This window comes from Tubulanus polymorphus, chromosome 1, assembly GCF_964204645.1.
Source record: "Tubulanus polymorphus chromosome 1, tnTubPoly1.2, whole genome shotgun sequence".
Lineage (NCBI taxonomy): Eukaryota > Metazoa > Nemertea > Palaeonemertea > Tubulaniformes > Tubulanidae > Tubulanus > Tubulanus polymorphus.
Genome location: NC_134025.1, coordinates 25,794,433 through 25,811,437, shown reverse-complemented (window position 1 = coordinate 25,811,437; position 17,005 = coordinate 25,794,433). Strand labels below are relative to the sequence as shown.

General features: G+C 35.2%; 4 protein-coding genes across 6 annotated transcripts; 1 reads left to right on the top strand and 3 right to left on the bottom strand.

Moving 5' to 3' along the window:
- Positions 1-233: 233 nt before the first annotated feature.
- LOC141909735 (vacuolar protein sorting-associated protein VTA1 homolog) lies at positions 234-2,713 on the bottom strand. Its single transcript, XM_074800334.1, has 7 exons — positions 2,530-2,713; positions 2,270-2,364; positions 1,829-1,956; positions 1,671-1,746; positions 1,443-1,563; positions 1,124-1,363; positions 234-995 (listed from the first exon to the last, which is right to left on the bottom strand). The coding sequence occupies exons 1-7, from the start codon at positions 2,636-2,638 to the stop codon at positions 847-849; spliced, it is 918 nt and encodes a 305-aa protein (XP_074656435.1). The 5' UTR covers positions 2,639-2,713; the 3' UTR covers positions 234-846.
- A 279-nt stretch (positions 2,714-2,992) lies between these two features.
- LOC141903397 (cryptochrome-1-like) lies at positions 2,993-7,100 on the top strand. Its single transcript, XM_074791511.1, has 12 exons — positions 2,993-3,479; positions 3,962-4,118; positions 4,241-4,380; positions 4,477-4,619; positions 4,706-4,881; positions 4,983-5,089; positions 5,162-5,302; positions 5,384-5,551; positions 5,688-5,828; positions 5,915-6,072; positions 6,159-6,352; positions 6,438-7,100. The coding sequence occupies exons 2-12, from the start codon at positions 3,980-3,982 to the stop codon at positions 6,566-6,568; spliced, it is 1,638 nt and encodes a 545-aa protein (XP_074647612.1). The 5' UTR covers positions 2,993-3,479; positions 3,962-3,979; the 3' UTR covers positions 6,569-7,100.
- Positions 7,101-7,805: 705 nt separating this feature from the next.
- LOC141903206 (transcriptional adapter 2-beta-like) lies at positions 7,806-13,301 on the bottom strand. 3 transcript variants are annotated; one of them, XM_074791265.1, is made up of 15 exons: positions 13,078-13,301; positions 12,890-12,949; positions 12,404-12,504; positions 12,265-12,305; positions 11,975-12,025; positions 11,824-11,877; positions 11,400-11,503; positions 11,201-11,273; positions 10,969-11,119; positions 10,801-10,880; positions 10,603-10,674; positions 10,441-10,511; positions 9,732-9,905; positions 9,170-9,232; positions 7,806-9,084 (listed from the first exon to the last, which is right to left on the bottom strand). In XM_074791265.1, the coding sequence occupies exons 1-15, from the start codon at positions 13,183-13,185 to the stop codon at positions 8,962-8,964; spliced, it is 1,326 nt and encodes a 441-aa protein (XP_074647366.1). In that variant the 5' UTR covers positions 13,186-13,301; the 3' UTR covers positions 7,806-8,961. The 3 variants fall into 3 exon arrangements, 2 of the variants coding, with proteins under 2 accessions (XP_074647366.1, XP_074647380.1); XR_012619061.1 differs by having other exon boundaries at positions 9,011-9,084; positions 10,428-10,511; XM_074791279.1 differs by lacking the exons at positions 7,806-9,084; positions 9,170-9,232 and having other exon boundaries at positions 9,652-9,905; positions 10,428-10,511.
- Positions 13,302-13,564: 263 nt separating this feature from the next.
- On the bottom strand, positions 13,565-16,770 carry LOC141900135 (dihydrolipoyllysine-residue succinyltransferase component of 2-oxoglutarate dehydrogenase complex, mitochondrial-like). The gene is made up of 11 exons (XM_074786900.1): positions 16,671-16,770; positions 16,420-16,456; positions 16,228-16,308; positions 16,066-16,137; positions 15,822-15,986; positions 15,497-15,744; positions 15,318-15,415; positions 15,031-15,229; positions 14,865-14,948; positions 14,601-14,768; positions 13,565-14,515 (listed from the first exon to the last, which is right to left on the bottom strand). The coding sequence occupies exons 1-11, from the start codon at positions 16,764-16,766 to the stop codon at positions 14,381-14,383; spliced, it is 1,383 nt and encodes a 460-aa protein (XP_074643001.1). The 5' UTR covers positions 16,767-16,770; the 3' UTR covers positions 13,565-14,380.
- Positions 16,771-17,005: the final 235 nt, after the last annotated feature.

Below are 17,005 nucleotides of genomic sequence, written 5' to 3'. Positions count from 1 at the left end.
GCCAGTACCTCTCATTTTAGATGCTTGGCCTGGTAGTGGCCAACTGCCGCAGTGACAGTAACACTGATGATGTTCCAAGGATTAATGGTAAGTACAGTGGAACCTCGTTACAATAAACTTCATCGGACCAGAAAATATGTTCATAATGACCGATATTTTGTTATATCCAGTATGAAATAAATCAAGGACGAAATTCTATATTTGTTATATCTGATGAATCATTATATCAGTTAGTTATATTAATGAGATTCCACTGTAATTACAGTATAATCATACAGGCGACAAATTTCAAAAACCCAATATGTCGACAGACCTGTGTTATAATATGTACATTTATTGATTATCAATTAACTATAATACAAGATCAAAATGATGCTGTACAAATCAAGACAACACTGTGGACTGTGCAAGTTCAATTTATTGTAGTACCAAGATGGAACTTGACAAATTTCACAGGAATTGAAAATCTGTAAGTTACAACTGATACTCATAGAATAATTTGAAACAAAGTCCATATCATTTGGATTTGTAGATGGTTTAAAAGGTATGCCATAGAAAATTGATATGATTCATACAGCCGATAAGAATGACAATCATCTAATGATCTTTACACATTGAAATGTACAAAATCTACAAATACGCTACATACCAACTGAAAGCTCAACAAAGAATGATGAAAAGATAATAGAATTACATTACTGGTAACTGAAAATATAGTCCAATCAGCTTCTTTGTACATTATCGTAGTACATGTAATAATGAGCACAATTTAAAAGTTCTGTAGCTGCTCAAATCAAAATAAGAACGTACATGAAGTATATAACAAATGACTTTTTGTCAAGTTACTCAGCTATCTTGACCAGTAGTAATTAACCGTAGAGCTTTATTTAAATTATCGACAGCAGTAGCAGAATCCTCATATTGTAGAGCGCTGCTAGCATATTTACAGTATTTCATTGCTTGCTGGTACTGATGTGGTGTTAACGAAACATTTCCTACAATACGCAAAATCAAACAAAGAATCAAGATAATTTCCAATTAGCCTTGCTAGCCTTCCCATTCAGTAAGTAAGTCAGGTTTTTACAAAACATGGATCAAGTGTCATCAGTAAAGCATATCTTACCGGCTGCAGGTGTTGGTGTCCATGTTTGTGTACTGGGAACAGAAGAGGCTGCACCAGCTTGCGGTTCTTGTGGCGTAGATGGAGGAGCATGAGCACCAGGTGGTTGAATCTGCCCAGCATTAACATTTACATTTCCCGGTGGAATGAGGTTAAAGCCGTAACTTGCAGGTTGAGTCATATCACTAGGATTTGGCTGGGTTTGACCACTGCTAGTTCCTGGCTGTGGTACACTTAACATAGCTAAAAAGTTTCAATATGAATATAATGAACAGTATACAGTATTTCAACATTTTTCTAAATAAGTACATCACCTACTAACCTTCATCACCCCCAAATTCTTCTTCATTAGCCATTGGACCGGGAATTGGTATCGTATTTTCCTTCAAACATTTATTTATGTACAAGGCTTTCCATTTCGCGTACTTCCTTTTATGTGTAATCTAGAAATAAAATACAAAACATTTGACAGACTGGAAATCAATCAAAAAGTGTAAATATCTTACGATTTAGTCACTTTATTAAAGTGGATCTTCATGCTGCAGTATACCTCTTCACTAAGTTCTCCAAATGTAGATAGAACATCAAAAAGTAAGCCAGCTGTGTAGAATGACTTGACAACATTCCTATTGCAAGAAAATAAATTTATCATTCATTTATTCATAATTAAGATGACAATATAGTAGCCCATATGGATATATTTGTTACCTGCTGAAACGAGATGCTCTGTCTTCATTATCAGCAAATTCGAATACTTTCAAGGCATAGTTTTCGACGTGTACACCGGCAACAACATCATTCTGCATCACTTCCTCACCAGCTAATTCTCCTTTCATCTGAAATTTTTTTGTAACAGGCGAGGTAGCATTCACGCATTTTGAGGTCGAATTAGACAATGCATGGGTTCCCCTAGTCAGTAACCTGACTGTAGTTTAGTTTCAAGATCGGATATTTTCACAAACCACAAGCCCATCGGATTATAAAAAGCTTACCACCAATGATTAGGTAACTAACTAGGGTTCCCCCACAACTGTTAGTTTGCGGACGGAACGATGTCTAGATACTTTACTAATTCAAAGGTACTCTAGACATGAAATTACTCAGCCTATGCTTGTGATTTTTGTTTAAAATTCTGCGCAGTATGAATACCTTTTCTAAGACGTCCATGAGCTGGTAGATAAATTTGCGACATTCTGGTTTCGACTCAGAAATTTTTAATGCTTTCTGTACTGCATAAATACGACCTATAATTAGTAATAAATCCAATGAAATAAGCAACCTTACCACAATCAATCTATGAAATACTAAATTAATTGACAGATCAATTAAGTCAACAAATGTCAAATTTGCATTATTATATAAATTATTTCTTTCACTTCCAGATTATTACTTTTTTAGTATTAACTTACAATAATACGCTACAACTGTTTCTGGTTCTTCTAATTTAAGGAGTTCGTTGGCAGTTTTCAAATAATGGCTTATCGCCTTTAGAGTAGGGGGGACGGCATTGAGGGCCATATTCCTCTGGGATTGGGGCCTGAACTTGTCAAAAGTCGGCTCTCAATTCGTGAATTTCTACTAGGCCTACACGAAGTGCGATCGTAATTCACGAGCTTAACTATTTAACGAAATGAACCGATACAGTAACTTGATCAGTACGGGATAAATCATTACATGTAACATTGATACCACTCTTTCCTAACTTAGTATGGACAATTTGCATATTATTATTGTTTATAATCGTTTTATAAATCTTTGAATACATTTGTTCATCGGGTCAATAAAACTGAATTGAATTGATATCTGATACTGAAGGTCGCAGAATTTTACTTCCGCATTTCTGTCAAATTAAATTTAGGGCCAATCAATAATTTTTTTCTTTGTCCTATTTTGTTAATTCAAAGGTTTGTTCACTGGTACAAACATTTTTTAACCCCCAGTATCGTAATAAGTACAACATGAATAATTATGATAGAAGCTTTTTACAGCATCCCCACGACACTGGATTGATTAATTCGCTTTTTTGTTGATTGTTCAAACTACTGAAAAAAGTAGATAAGATGAAAGTCCTTTAGATCGAGGATAAAGAAACGTGTTACTATGCTTTATTTATTCTTACTCCTATAAATAAATAACCTTGGACTTGGTTGATAAGCACTGACGTCACAAATAAAAACAGATCAACTTGTATCTGATTTGTCAACAGATGTTAAGGCACTAAGGGATGTTTACTTGCTGCTCACCAAGTCAACCCCACATCACCAGTGACCCCTGACAGACATTGTAATATAAGTTACTGTGTCATCAACTTTATCCATTTCTAATCTCTTCGATAGGATATATTCGTTCCAGCAGCAAGGTAAGTCAGTATTTTTTTTAATGAAAAATGAATCAAGAGAAAGTGCACAGATTGTATAATTCTTACAACACAGGTTTTATTAGTCTGAATATGAGGCAATGCATGGGTCTTTCTTTGGGAGCAACAGTGGGATACAAGACTGAGGTTTTATATGAAATAAATTACAAATGTTCACGGGGCCTGACCCCAATTTTTTAAAGAAATTTACATCCATATAAGTTGAATTTTATAAGTCAGAGTAGATATTAACTAAATTTTTTCATTAAATTAACTCTTCATTCATAGTTTTCGGGAAAAAGGCTGGAAATCTGACTAATTCAAAGTCGTACAGATTTTTTGGTCCCAAAAGATCTGACTTACACGAGGTTTACTTTGTATTTTCAACGAAGATATGAAAATTAAGACATTTCAAACATAAATGACAGTGTATTTTGTTTTGTGAAACTTTTGTGAAGCAGTAGTAGTTTTTCTTCATTATTTAGATCAATAAAGCGACTAAGATGAACAATGAAAAGAATGTTATAGCTATACACTGGTTTCGTCATGGCTTACGACTTCATGATAATCCATCTTTGCTCTCATCTCTGAAAGACTGCTCAGAATGTTATCTGATTTTCATTTTCGATGGTTTTGTGGCAGGTAATGGCCGAAATATTTCACAATATATTTTGGATTTAAAATGTTATTCAAAGATAGTTCTAGTTGATTAAGTGTGCAAGATTTTAGTTTGACATGATGATCTCATCTGAATTAACTCACAGGAACAGGAACCTCTGGCTTTAATCGTTTTCGTTTTCTTCACGAATCACTACAAAGTCTTGATGAAAGTCTCAAAAAAGTTGGAGGGCGTCTTTATGTGTTCAAAGGAAACGCAGTAAAGATTCTTAAACAACTCTTTGAGGTAGGCCAATAAGTCAGTAGATATTTTGCATTTGAAGATTATACATGTAGCCACACAGTTGGTTATATATAAGTAATTTACTGTACTTTTTTTAAGGAGTGGGACATCACTCGTTTGACATTTGAACAGGAAACCGAACAAATGTATCGCCAGCGTGATAATGAAGTTAGGCGGCTCTGTAGCGACTGTGGTGTTGAGTGCGTGGAGAAAACAGCACACACCCTCTGGGATCCTTGGAAGTAAGAAAAACATATTGTTGTCATAGCAATATTCGATGTAAGCATTCAGAGGCCCTGGTTAATCTTTTTTTACTCAATCATTTTAGGATAATTGAAGTTAATGGTGGAAAACCACCGCTGACATTTGCTGAATTCAATGATGTTGTTGAGATGATTGGTCCTCCACCAAAACCTGTTGTTGATCCAGACTTCTCTGGCATTTCTTTGCCTGTTCCAGATGACTTTGATAAAAGATTTGTTCTGCCATCCCTCAATGATCTAGGTTTGTAAATTAATTTGTCATTGGATGAATTTTTTTTAATTACGTGCAATGATACCAGTTCTCATATTCTAACCCTCCTAAATTGATTCTATTGGATGTAGGTGTTCAGCCAGAGGATGAGAATCAATTGAATAGAAAATATGTATGGGTTGGTGGTGAGACCAAGGCGCTTGAACTATTAAAATCTAGACTAGCCCATGAAAAAAAGGTAATTATGCCCATGAAAAATTGTTAACTTAGTCTTTTGGCAGTATGGTTAGAGTATTTGATTGACTTTCAGGCATTTGAAGAAGGTGTTTGTCTACCAAATCAGTACAGTCCGGATCTTGTTGGCGCACCGTTGAGTATGAGTGCTCATCTGAGATTTGGATGTTTGTCAGTACGAAAGTTTTATTGGGCAGTTCATAATTTGTTCAGCAAGGTATGTTATCTAGCGTGTGAGTGATTGATTAGGCCCTAGTGAATTTTGCTGTAAAGTTTGGTTTAATTCGATTATTTTCAGGTGACGGATGAGGTTCCACATCTCGGAGTTACTGGTCAGTTGATGTGGAGAGAATACTTTTACACGATGTGCGTCAATAATGAGAACTATTCAGTTATGAAAGATAACCCGATCTGTCTTAATATTGAATGGTCTGACAATAATGAACATTTTGAAAAATGGACACAGGTAAATAGATATTGTACTGTCACACAAAAAAATGTACTGGAAAGCGCCAATCTTTCAACTTCAATTTTCTTGTTAGATAGCAATTTCTCTTTTGGTAACTAGCCAAGATTTCTCGATAACAAGTTTTCCTTAACAGGGTGAGACTGGTTTTCCATGGATTGATGCTCTTATGAAACAACTAAAAGAAGAAGGTTGGATTCATCACGTTGGTCGGCATGCAGTTGCTTGCTTCTTAACAAGGGGAGACCTATGGATCAATTGGGAGAGAGGTCTTGAGGTACTCTTATGTACAATTCATTAATATAATATATTTTTTAGTTTGTCAGCGTAAATGAAATACTTGAATCTATGTATAATTATTAGGTTTTCTTGAAATACATAATTGATGCTGATGTTGCTGTATCTGGAGGTAATTGGATGTGGGTCTCTAGTTCGGCATTTGAGAATGCATTGCAGTGTCCACGTTGTTATTGCCCAGTAAGATACGGTATGGCTATGGATCCCACAGGAGAATTTGTCAGGTATGCAGGTTGATGTTAATTTAACTGTTATTACAAATAAGAAGGAAATTTGATGTCTATTTGTTGACTATATATAACATTTTCAGGCGTTATTTGCCAGTTTTAAAGGATATGCCTCTGAAATACTTATTCCAACCTTGGAGAGCGCCGCGTGCTGTTCAAGAGAAGGCTAACTGTATCGTTGGTGTTGACTATCCACAACCAATGGTCGACCATAAAGCCGTCTCCACAGTTAATATGAAGCGTATGAAAGAGCTAAGAGACTTGCTTCATGAGAAAGGTAAAATGAAGATTCATCTACCAATTGAGGTTTAATGTATCTGGTCATTTATCTTTATTTTAATTAGCTTTATTTTTCTTTTTAGTGCCACCTCATTGTGCCCCATCAGGAGCTCAAGAAATTTCAGAATTTTCATGGCTTGGTAGATCAGAAAATCGAGTTTGTACTGGTGGATTTGATTGTCAAAGAATCCATGTTGACAGCAATCTTGATTAATCTTATTTTTTGTTTTGATGTATACCACATATTTCATTTGTTGTAACTGACCATAACAGTGGCAGGTTTTTGACGGCTCTATATTGATTTCATGTTTGTTGTTCTAATGCTGTAGGACTGTGAATAAACGTTGATGAAAACATATATATGACCAGGGAAGGACTATTAATAGCCAGTGGTATTAATTGTGGTACTTTGCACCTAGTGTGCAACATATTTCTTTATCTTAAACAACACTGTTGGCATTACTTTTAATAAGTGATAAAATTTTTTGTTCAAAATCATATGCTCATGTCCTTAAAATGTTTACAAAAGCTTTTTTAAAAGACCAATATCAAGCATATTCGACAGTCCTTATGTATTTTGCTGTTGTTTTTGTCGAGTCCTATAAATAATTTTGACAATTTTACTCATTAATCAATTATCATGATGACATAATCTCTGGTCAGTGTATTCTCCGTCCCCCTGATCAGTATTGACAATTTGTTGTGAATATTTTCTTGTAATATTCTGATCTCTTATACAAATGAATCTGTGTATCAATCTCTATTGGAAATAGAATTATTTTTTGTTGTCATAATTACGTGTGTTTTCATCACTTTGTGTCGTAATGACAATTGATACAGAGCTGTTTTTGGGAATTGATAGTAGCTTCTTTTTGATTTACTGCTACAGAACACTGAATGCAGAGACTTTTCTTGCCGATCATGTCCAACACATTATGAATTCCAGGGATAAAGCTTGTTTAAAATTACGGTAACAGTTTTTATTGCAACTTCAAGCACCCCTTTGTAGCAACAATGATTTTTTAGCAATTTTACTAGTACTGGCCAGATTTTTAACTTTTGTCCAATGATCGCACTTGCCATCTGGTGGATATGTACCATAGCTAACATCAGTTCAGCTATCAAGAGTACGCATAATTGCCTTTGTGGACCTTTAAGGATGTGACAAGTACTTCAAAATTGGTCACTGGATCTTTCTGTGCTTGATACAGCCTGTGGGTGCTCCGGATGCAGAAGAATAGAGAATGCATACAAAAAAGAATAATTCAGAAATGGAACATCTGAAACTCAATGCCACAGCAAAGCATGCTCTACATTTGAGTACAATTTTTATCACCGAAAGAGCCGACAAAATTTCTAATCTAGAATTGCTGCAAAATATCCAGTAAATTGATAAGACAATATAAACATGGGAGTGATGTATATAATTTTATTATTTATAAATTATTTTCTTCATACAAAAACTCGTACTTACAAAATCTCCATTCACCCGACGATCATACAAATTTTTCAATAATATTCAGGTATGTATTTTATACATTTCTGAGAAAAAAAAACCTAACTGCCATCGACCTGACTGCACACATGTATCATCAATGAATGGGCAGATAATTACTTATTGCTTAAGTATAACTAATAATTAAACAATCAAATCTGCTACAAACACCAAACTACTAGATAAGAATAGTGGCTTAAAATATATATACATGATAAAGCAAGGATGTAAAACTAAAGGAAATTTCTAATAAAGATATTCCAAAATTAAATAAAACCAGATCGTTTTTCTTAACGGATCAAAATCCAATCAGGTAGACTTTAAATCTAAGACTTATGAAATATGCCGTAAAATAAAATCATTGCACAAAAGAACAATTTACGTACATCCAGTCATATATCATCAGCCAGACAATGACAGTCATTCTCGCATGATCTTACTGTACATTCAATTAGTAAGACTAATTCTGTCTATTTACAAAGTATACCCTTTTAATATATATATATATATATAATAATAATTATTATTATTAAATGCATCTCTTTGAAACATAAACAAGATTTTTTTATGTACATGAATACATGTAAACCAATATGTCTGGTCACACGGGAGAGCTGTTTCATTCAAAAACATCAATCAAAATAAAGCTTCCGGTACATAGCATCCTAGACCAGCTGAGGCTCTGTTCTTTAAAATCAATATATCACTGTACAATATAAAACTTTAACAGGTTATTCTCTTCAATCTAGAGATTTCGTTTTCAATCTCAAAGCCTCCGTTAATGTGAAGTACAATAACAAGGGTTCCAATGCCAGACACTGATAACCTCCACACAATCATGAAGGTTTCACTACTACAATACACAGAGGAGATTCACCATGTATTTGGTGGGATACAACATAGGTATTAATCAACAGCTTATAGCCTGTATTAGCTGTAAATGGAATGAATATTTGATCTCACAATCTTCAATCGCTAACAATCACAACTTTCATGTAATATTCAGATCAATTGCTAGTTATGAAGAATAATGATGACAAAACAAGAATGAAAACAAAATCACGAGCAAGACATCGAATACTTATTACGTATTAGATACTATATAGAATAAGCTATGCAGCTCCAATCCAGCCCGCCTCAGTAAGAAAATTGATGATCTTAAGCCTATGAGACTTTTCCAGTCCTGAAGGATAGCGAACTTTAACAGGTACACCCTGGCGTCTTTGGAGGAAGTCCTGTAATAAGGACAAAATGTTGCTGCAAATATGTCCGAGTGATTTTTCTCTCATTTATCAATAAATGTACTGTGAGAAAACTCACCTTTAAAATACACGTCTTAACAGTAACATAACTAGCTGGTTTCATTCCAATGGAGCTACATAGCTGCAAAACAGTGGAAATGCATTGTTTACTTTAATTCTTTTTAATCAACCTAACCTACCCATTGACATTTAAGATGTAAATAAATGGAAGAAAAGAAAAGAATGTCATTACTTGACATTTACACCCTGGAAAACTAAGCTAACTCATTTACACACATATAAACTTTGAAATACTGTGGTACAGACTTTTTCATATAATTCGAGATAACAGTTATCACTAGTACAGTAACAGCACCATTTACAAAATCATTACAGTACAAAGAACATAACAGTAAGTAGAAACCATTAGGTAAACTATACAACATACATATATATTGGTTCGAAATGAACATCCTAAGCAATACAAAGTATCAAATATGTTTATTGACAAATGAACAGAGAGATTCCCCAGGTTCTGTATATACTAATGCTGCAAACATTAAACCAACACAATGAGCTGTAAGTATCGGCCAGACCAATCTCTGCCGCCATCCATATCTCAATGACTGACCACTACTCACCTTATGTTCTCGGGCAGATAACAATTCAAATCCTGGCAATGTAGACGGATCATGAACAAGCTGCATTTCGCTTTTTGGACTTGCGTTTCCTCTTTGTGAAGAAGAGTTTGCGTTTTCTTCGTTTGCGGCTTTTTTTGAAACCATTGATGTGCGTTTCGTAGTTGCCATTGAGACCTACAATGGAATATTGCCATCACAAATTTAGTCTCATTAAAACAACAGAAAAGCAACGATTACTGTAAAACACAGAAACACATCACACAAGAAACCATTCAAATCATGCAACCGATTTGTCCCGTGTAAATTATTTTTTGAACAAACTTTTAAGGTGGAATTTCAATTGGTATTTTTTGCATGACCAGGCATTTGGTTTTAAACACAACAATTTGACATGACTAGACAAAATGAAAGGAAGAAACCCCCTCATATCAATGGAATATATGTACTGGTACATTATAATTAACATTGGAGATACATGATATCTCTATCTGGCTGTTCATACAGGCATACCATGCTACTTCAAATTTAATTAGTTTCATGCAGTTATCCTTCATATCCTCTCTAGGAGATGCACAAAACTTCCTCCGTTAATTAAGAATAACTAAGACGATGCAACTTACTTCACTATTGACAACTTGGGGAGTTTCTTCTTTCATCATATATTTATCGTGCGAAGAGTAAAAAAATAATACCTACTCCCATTACATACCATTTTCTTCTTGTTGGTCGTATCTTTTTTCTTATCACGCATACATCGCTCCACATCATACTCGTGACAATCTGTAAATATACAGCCCGATCAATGAAGGCGATCGATGACAAAAGACAGAGACAGTGGCTGAATGTTTAAGTTATGCAAGAGATGTCTTACCTTCTAATTTTGTAATGCCATTTCTTCGATATTTCTGAAGTTCTTTGATTTTCTGTTTGATCAGTTTCTCTTCTAAAATTTCATAAAAAGATGCTTTCTCTTTAAATGGGAGACGGAAAATTCTTTTATCAAATCTTGAATATTCAAATACATTAGTATTACGTATTGTTTCGAGATCCACTAACAGGATTAACTTACTGTCTAAATTTTCGAAGTATTGTTCTCTTTCTGCAGTTGAGAGAACTTGGGAAAAAACCTGCAATCTTTGATGAAGATCCCTAAGAAATCAAACACCAAATGCTTATGAATAATACGGTTTGTCTTTATGCACATATGAAATATTGGTATGCTCCAAATCAAACTTACTCTTTTCCAGGTTTTTTCTTCGTAATTTTGGTAGTTTGCTGCCTATTTTGGAAGAACTGTGATAAAAGCCCGTGCTCTCTAGCTATAGTTTTTCGTCGCTGTCTCTCTTTTAGACGTTGTCTATATTTATCTACCTGAGCTAACTTGAACACTGCAAAAACGTAATATTTTCGTCAAAATCACGCGCAAATATAATTTTCAATTTAACGTAGCATTGTTATAGCATGTTTACCCGTGTCAATTTCATCATCTTCATGGTGGAGACACAGTCCACTTATTTCACTTTCTGCTGCATTGTCATAATCCTAAAAGGCATAAGATAATCATAAGAATATGCCATAAGAATACCCTTTAAACCAAAACATTCAAAGCATATTTCAGCATCTTTAATGAGATAGGAAGAATCAATTTAATCAAATGCAAGCACTTACTCTTTCAAAATCATCTCTATATGGCATGTAACCCAGTTCATGTTGTTCTTGTACTGTTAAATCAGCCGGCGGAATAGGTTGATTGTGACTAGGAGGTGAGAAACCTGTTTAAAAAATAAATATCATCGGTTAACCCCTGATGCCTGCCTGTCATTGGCTAGAAATGTCTATCTTTGCCTCAGCAAATTCATCGTTTCAGCTAATTATGAATATTATGAAGTAGTACTCATTATGAAGCAATATATTCTCTGAAATAGCATAATTCAGTCGAAACTTCTCAATTTTGATGTCCTATACACCAAACTCAGCACTGACTATTTGATTTTTTATGCCATTGGCACTCAAGAGTTTAAGTAAATAATCCTCGAACACTTTAGAATGATGCAAATAATCAGCTGGCGATATAGGATTGAGTAAACTGTACCTGGTTCGGCTGTGTGGTCTACAATACGTGCTTTGAATGAATCCGGAAATGTCACTAGCAAAATCGAAACAAGAAAGCAATTACTAAACCATAAATTCTCAAGTATTTTCATTACGAATAATTCCAATCTTATTGCAGAGTTATCTCCTACCTTGTCCAATATTCCCATGAATGTAGAGCGCAATGTAATGATTTTTGCATTCTGGCGAACAAGAAAAAGAGATCTTCATACAAGTTTCAGAAACAAGATAATATACAGTTTAAGCTCGTAATAACGCCATCAAATTTGGCTTAATAACGAATACGGCAATATACATAAAGGAATTTTCATTAAATTTGAATGGCATTTGTTCTCAGATTGTTGGCTTTAAGTGAGGACTAGCATTAAAAAGGATGGCGTTATAGCAGATTTTGACTGATGTATTAGTTCATGAAATTTACCTTCAGCACTTTTCGTTTCCACATGACTTGAGATATCATTCCTGAAAATTAAGTTAAGAATTGTAAAACAAATGTCATTACATTAATTCCTAAAGCAAACAATTTAATAGACTACTAATTATATGGGAAAATCACTAACCAATTTCCAAAGCCATATTGTTCAACAGAATCAAGCAGCAGCAGTTCTTCACCAGCAGTCCAATTTATTGATACACCATAAATAGGAAAATCAAGATTGTCCTAAAATTAATATGAAAATCTTTTTTATTATACAAACTTGATACTTTGAACATATCAGGTAAGAGATGAATGTGAGGTTTATCAATGTATCTATTATAGAAATCAAGTGATTCAGTCAATCAATGCTCTGCTGACTGGTGTGGGGAATTCCCACAATCATAAGCACCGTATATAAATCATTATTATCATCTCAAACAAATTCCATTTTCTAAATGATTGAATTAGGAATATACAAATATGACTGAAAGCTCATTGGATATCAAACAAACAGCCATCGTTAGAGTAGTTTTCATTCATGAAAATGAGTTTTGGTAAGGATTTGAACTTCATGATCTATATGGTGGTCGTCGGAGGGAGGCTCAAAACGGGGTAGTAGAAGAATTACCAAAACTATGTAGTCGTGATCCTTTTTATGGCTACCAAATTCTGCACCACACGCGTAACACTGAAAAAGATGATTATATTGCCTTTATATTCTATAAATTCCTGGCAAAACCAAAATACAATCGGATGGCAGGATAAATTATATCATGGGTGCGATGTGAGGCTCACGACGGGGTGGTAAAAACGTACCGGCAAACAAAGATCGATGTCTGGACATTCAGCGCATCGGATCCTTACACCTTCGACAAGATTCTGACAATACGTGCAATAGTTCTTCGTCATTCTCCAATCATTCATAGCATGTTTAATTTCAACAACCGACCATAATTACGAAGGCGAACGCCCGAAAAACGTGCTAAATATCGACATTATTCTAGCGATATATCTTCAGCCATTTCTCTCGCCTCGGCTCGACGCCATGACGTCACTACTACTCCCACAATTCAACTCGCCTACTTCCCGAGATTTAGCGTCAACAAAAGCACGTGGCTAATTTGAATGCCATGCATGAACATTAAACAAAAATTCACCAAATCTCCTGCGTTTAATAAAGATTCCATCAATTAACTGCGATGCGTAGTTAGTTACCCAATCGCCTAGCTATGCAGGTAACGGCACTAAAAATGCAACCAAATGGACTTTAAAAAAAAATAAACAAACAAAACTTTATAGATCAACAAATTTATTATGGTTCTATATGATATATAATACATTAAATTGACATTGTTCGAATGAAACACTCATCACGCAGTACAGGATGTTGAAAAGAGCCTGGAATACTTAATGGTGATAAATAAACTTCAGTAGTTGGAATGCAGACCGATTCATCCAGATTTCATATGCCGGTATTCCAATGCTGCATTTGAATTTTTATATATACATTTTCTGGCACAAACTAGACAGTGCTTGATGGCGACAGGCCCAAAGACTAGACTAGATTATTCATCTTATTTACTGATCGCTTACTGTGTCAAAATATCTGAGCACATTAGTCTGAATTACCCCACGATCTTGTCATCACTCTGGAACAAGGGCTAGATACTTAGACTACAGGAAATTAATGAATTTATTTTAATAGTTAACGATGAGAAAGCAAAGAAATTACCTCCCACAGTCACAAAATATACCACAGAGTTCGGCTAATAAAACCAGGCTCTTGTTCTAAGGATTAAAGGTGAATTCAATAAAGTTCAATGTAATTAAATGCAGCTTTAATTACAAGACATACAGTATATAGACACATTAATAATAAATTATGTTTCACAGTCAACACACCTCTCTGAATCTCTACATAATCTACAGGAACTGCAGATCACAGTTTAAAAACAATCGATCAATTTAACATATAGCGAACACTCAGTTTTTCACGTGGAAGAAAATACAGTCTGAGTGGCGTCCGATTCAGTTCAATTACTGATACGTATTATAAATAATAATTCCAAACATAAAAACATTCTCTCCTAATAATATACGCTTATCGATCGAACTATCTTCAGAGATCCATGAACATTACACGCGGATCCTCGACTGCTGACTTGATTTGTTTTAAAAATGTGACAGCCTCTCGTCCGTCTATTAAACGATGGTCGTAAGTCAGAGCTATGTACATCATTGGTCTAATAACAACCTGTAAATACGAATACAGTAAAATAACACGAATAAGAGTTAATAAACTTGATGAACGAGAAGACAAAATTTACGACTCGACATACCTGCCCTTTCACGGCGACTGGTCTCTCAAATATACCATGCATTCCTAAGATTGCTGATTGTGGAGGGTTAATAATAGGCGTTCCAAACATCGAACCAAACACGCCTCCGTTGCTGATTGTGAAAGTGCCGCCATCCATATCTTCGATGGCTAAACTACCAGTACGAGCCTGAATTAAATATCAATGAATCAATCATTATTCACCAAGAAACAACAAAAACAACCAATGATTCTACACAATGGAAAATGGGTTACGAGTATTTACTTTTTCTCCCAATTCGACGAGTCCTTTTTCTATATCGGCGTAATTCATTGATTCTACATTTCTGAGCACTGGAACAACCAAACCCTTAATCAAGAGAGAATTCATATGAACTAAAGTTTTCAAATACACAAAACAGTCAGTACATGTCGAAGTAGTTATGTTATACCTTAGGCGTAGCTACAGCAACACTGATATCAACATAATCTCTGTAGACAATTTCACTTTCATCTATCACTGCATTTACAACCGGTTGATGTTCAAGGGCGTAAGCCGAGGCTTTCAGAAAAGCAGACATGAAGCCAAGCTTAATGTTGTGTTTCTTCTGGAAACTATCCTTGTATTCACTTCGTAGCTGCATGATATTACTACAAAACAGATGGGTTTGGTTTTACAAATAGTGTTGATATTGTCAAGGAGTTTGTGACAATGACGAGCTGAGCTTTGTAAACTGACCTCATGTCTATTTCGTTGAAAGTCGTTAACATCGCGCATGTATTTTGAGCATCTTTCAAGCGCTGAGCAATTCTCAACCGCATTCTGTTCATCTTCACCTGAAACATCCAGTATACAAACGATCAAAATCAAAGATCATACAGAAGTAATTCGATTTATAAAATGATTTGATAACTCACCCTAGTTTCTGTCCTAGAACCAGAAAGTTGAGTTGGCGCAGCGGCTGGGGTAGGTTTTACAGATGAAGCTGGTTTCGATGCAATGGGTTGCTGGGGTATGGGTGGAACAGGTGGAGGGGTAGTAGGTATTGGCCCGGCAGCAGCAGAGGCAGGTGCAGCTGCTGTTGGAGGCGGGGGTTGGGTTGCAGCTGCAGGCTCTGCAGGGGGAGCTGCTGCCGCTGCCTCCTTGGGTTTAGCAGCCGCTACACCTGAAAGATAATTTCACAAATCTATCTTTACCACATTAATCATTCCATTAAACAAGACTATTTGATAGCTTTTATACCTTCAGTGTTCAGTTTGAACAAATCATATCCAGGTTCAACACGGTCGCCATCTTCTACAAGCAACTCTTCAATAACTCCAGCACTCGGTGCAGGAACGGGGATCGATGTTTTATCGGTCTCAATTTCACAAACAACTTCATCGACTTCTACTGCATCTCCAACTCCTAAATATTCAGAAATAGTCAACTTCAATTCGTAGAAAGTCAGTCATCAAATAAGACTGGAAATTGGTAAATTGCGTACCTTTCTCCCACCTAACATCACCTTCAGTAACAGACTCGGCAAAAGGAGGCGTTTTCACTACATGGACTTCACCTGAAGAAGATTTTTATCAATAGAAATACCGGTATCTAAATTGAAAGTTTTATGAATGAAATTCAGAAAATTTACATAAGTATTACATACATAGCACAATTGATGGATGAAAGTTCCTCTTAAATGATATCATATGATGTCTACCCAAAGTTTCATTACCCTGTCTGACAACTGAAATAAAATTCAAGACCAAAATTCAAATCAATTCTTCATTCACTAGGCAATCCAAATTTAAAGGCAAATCATTTTACTAAATTTTATAGCCTAGTGATTGTTGCATACCTGATGATATTAGCCCTCGCTGTATACCAACATCATTCTAATAAAAGTCAAAATAAGGATATCCTTATAAGATATGTCTGTGACAAGAACGAACAAATATTTCATTTCACTGACGTAACGAACGGATAAAAAACAGACTATTTTTTGTTGAGCGGCATCAAATAACTTGAAATTTAACAATATCAGACACAACAATTAACATTAAAATGATACCAAATTGTTATAACTTTTTGTCTTCATTGCATATTTACCTTTTTCGCCGCCAGCGAAAAGCCTCTTATCGAAAGACGGTTCAAAACACGGGAAAGTTTTCGCGAGGACGAAAGAAGGGCAGCCATGATCACCATGAAGCAATCTGCGCGTGCGCAAACTATGTAGGGTTGGATTAAAACTGTAGCCCCCCAGTTTTGATTAGAGGTTCGAGTCCCGCCTATCATTTCGCTATGTTGTATAGCGTTCATTTTCAGTATCATTTAAAATCATCCTTAAATCTTTTGCGATCTTTCCACTCGCTGAATTCATTCTAATGGGTAATCATTACTTACTCCAAAACAACATCAATCAAGGCTAAAAATATTTTACAAGT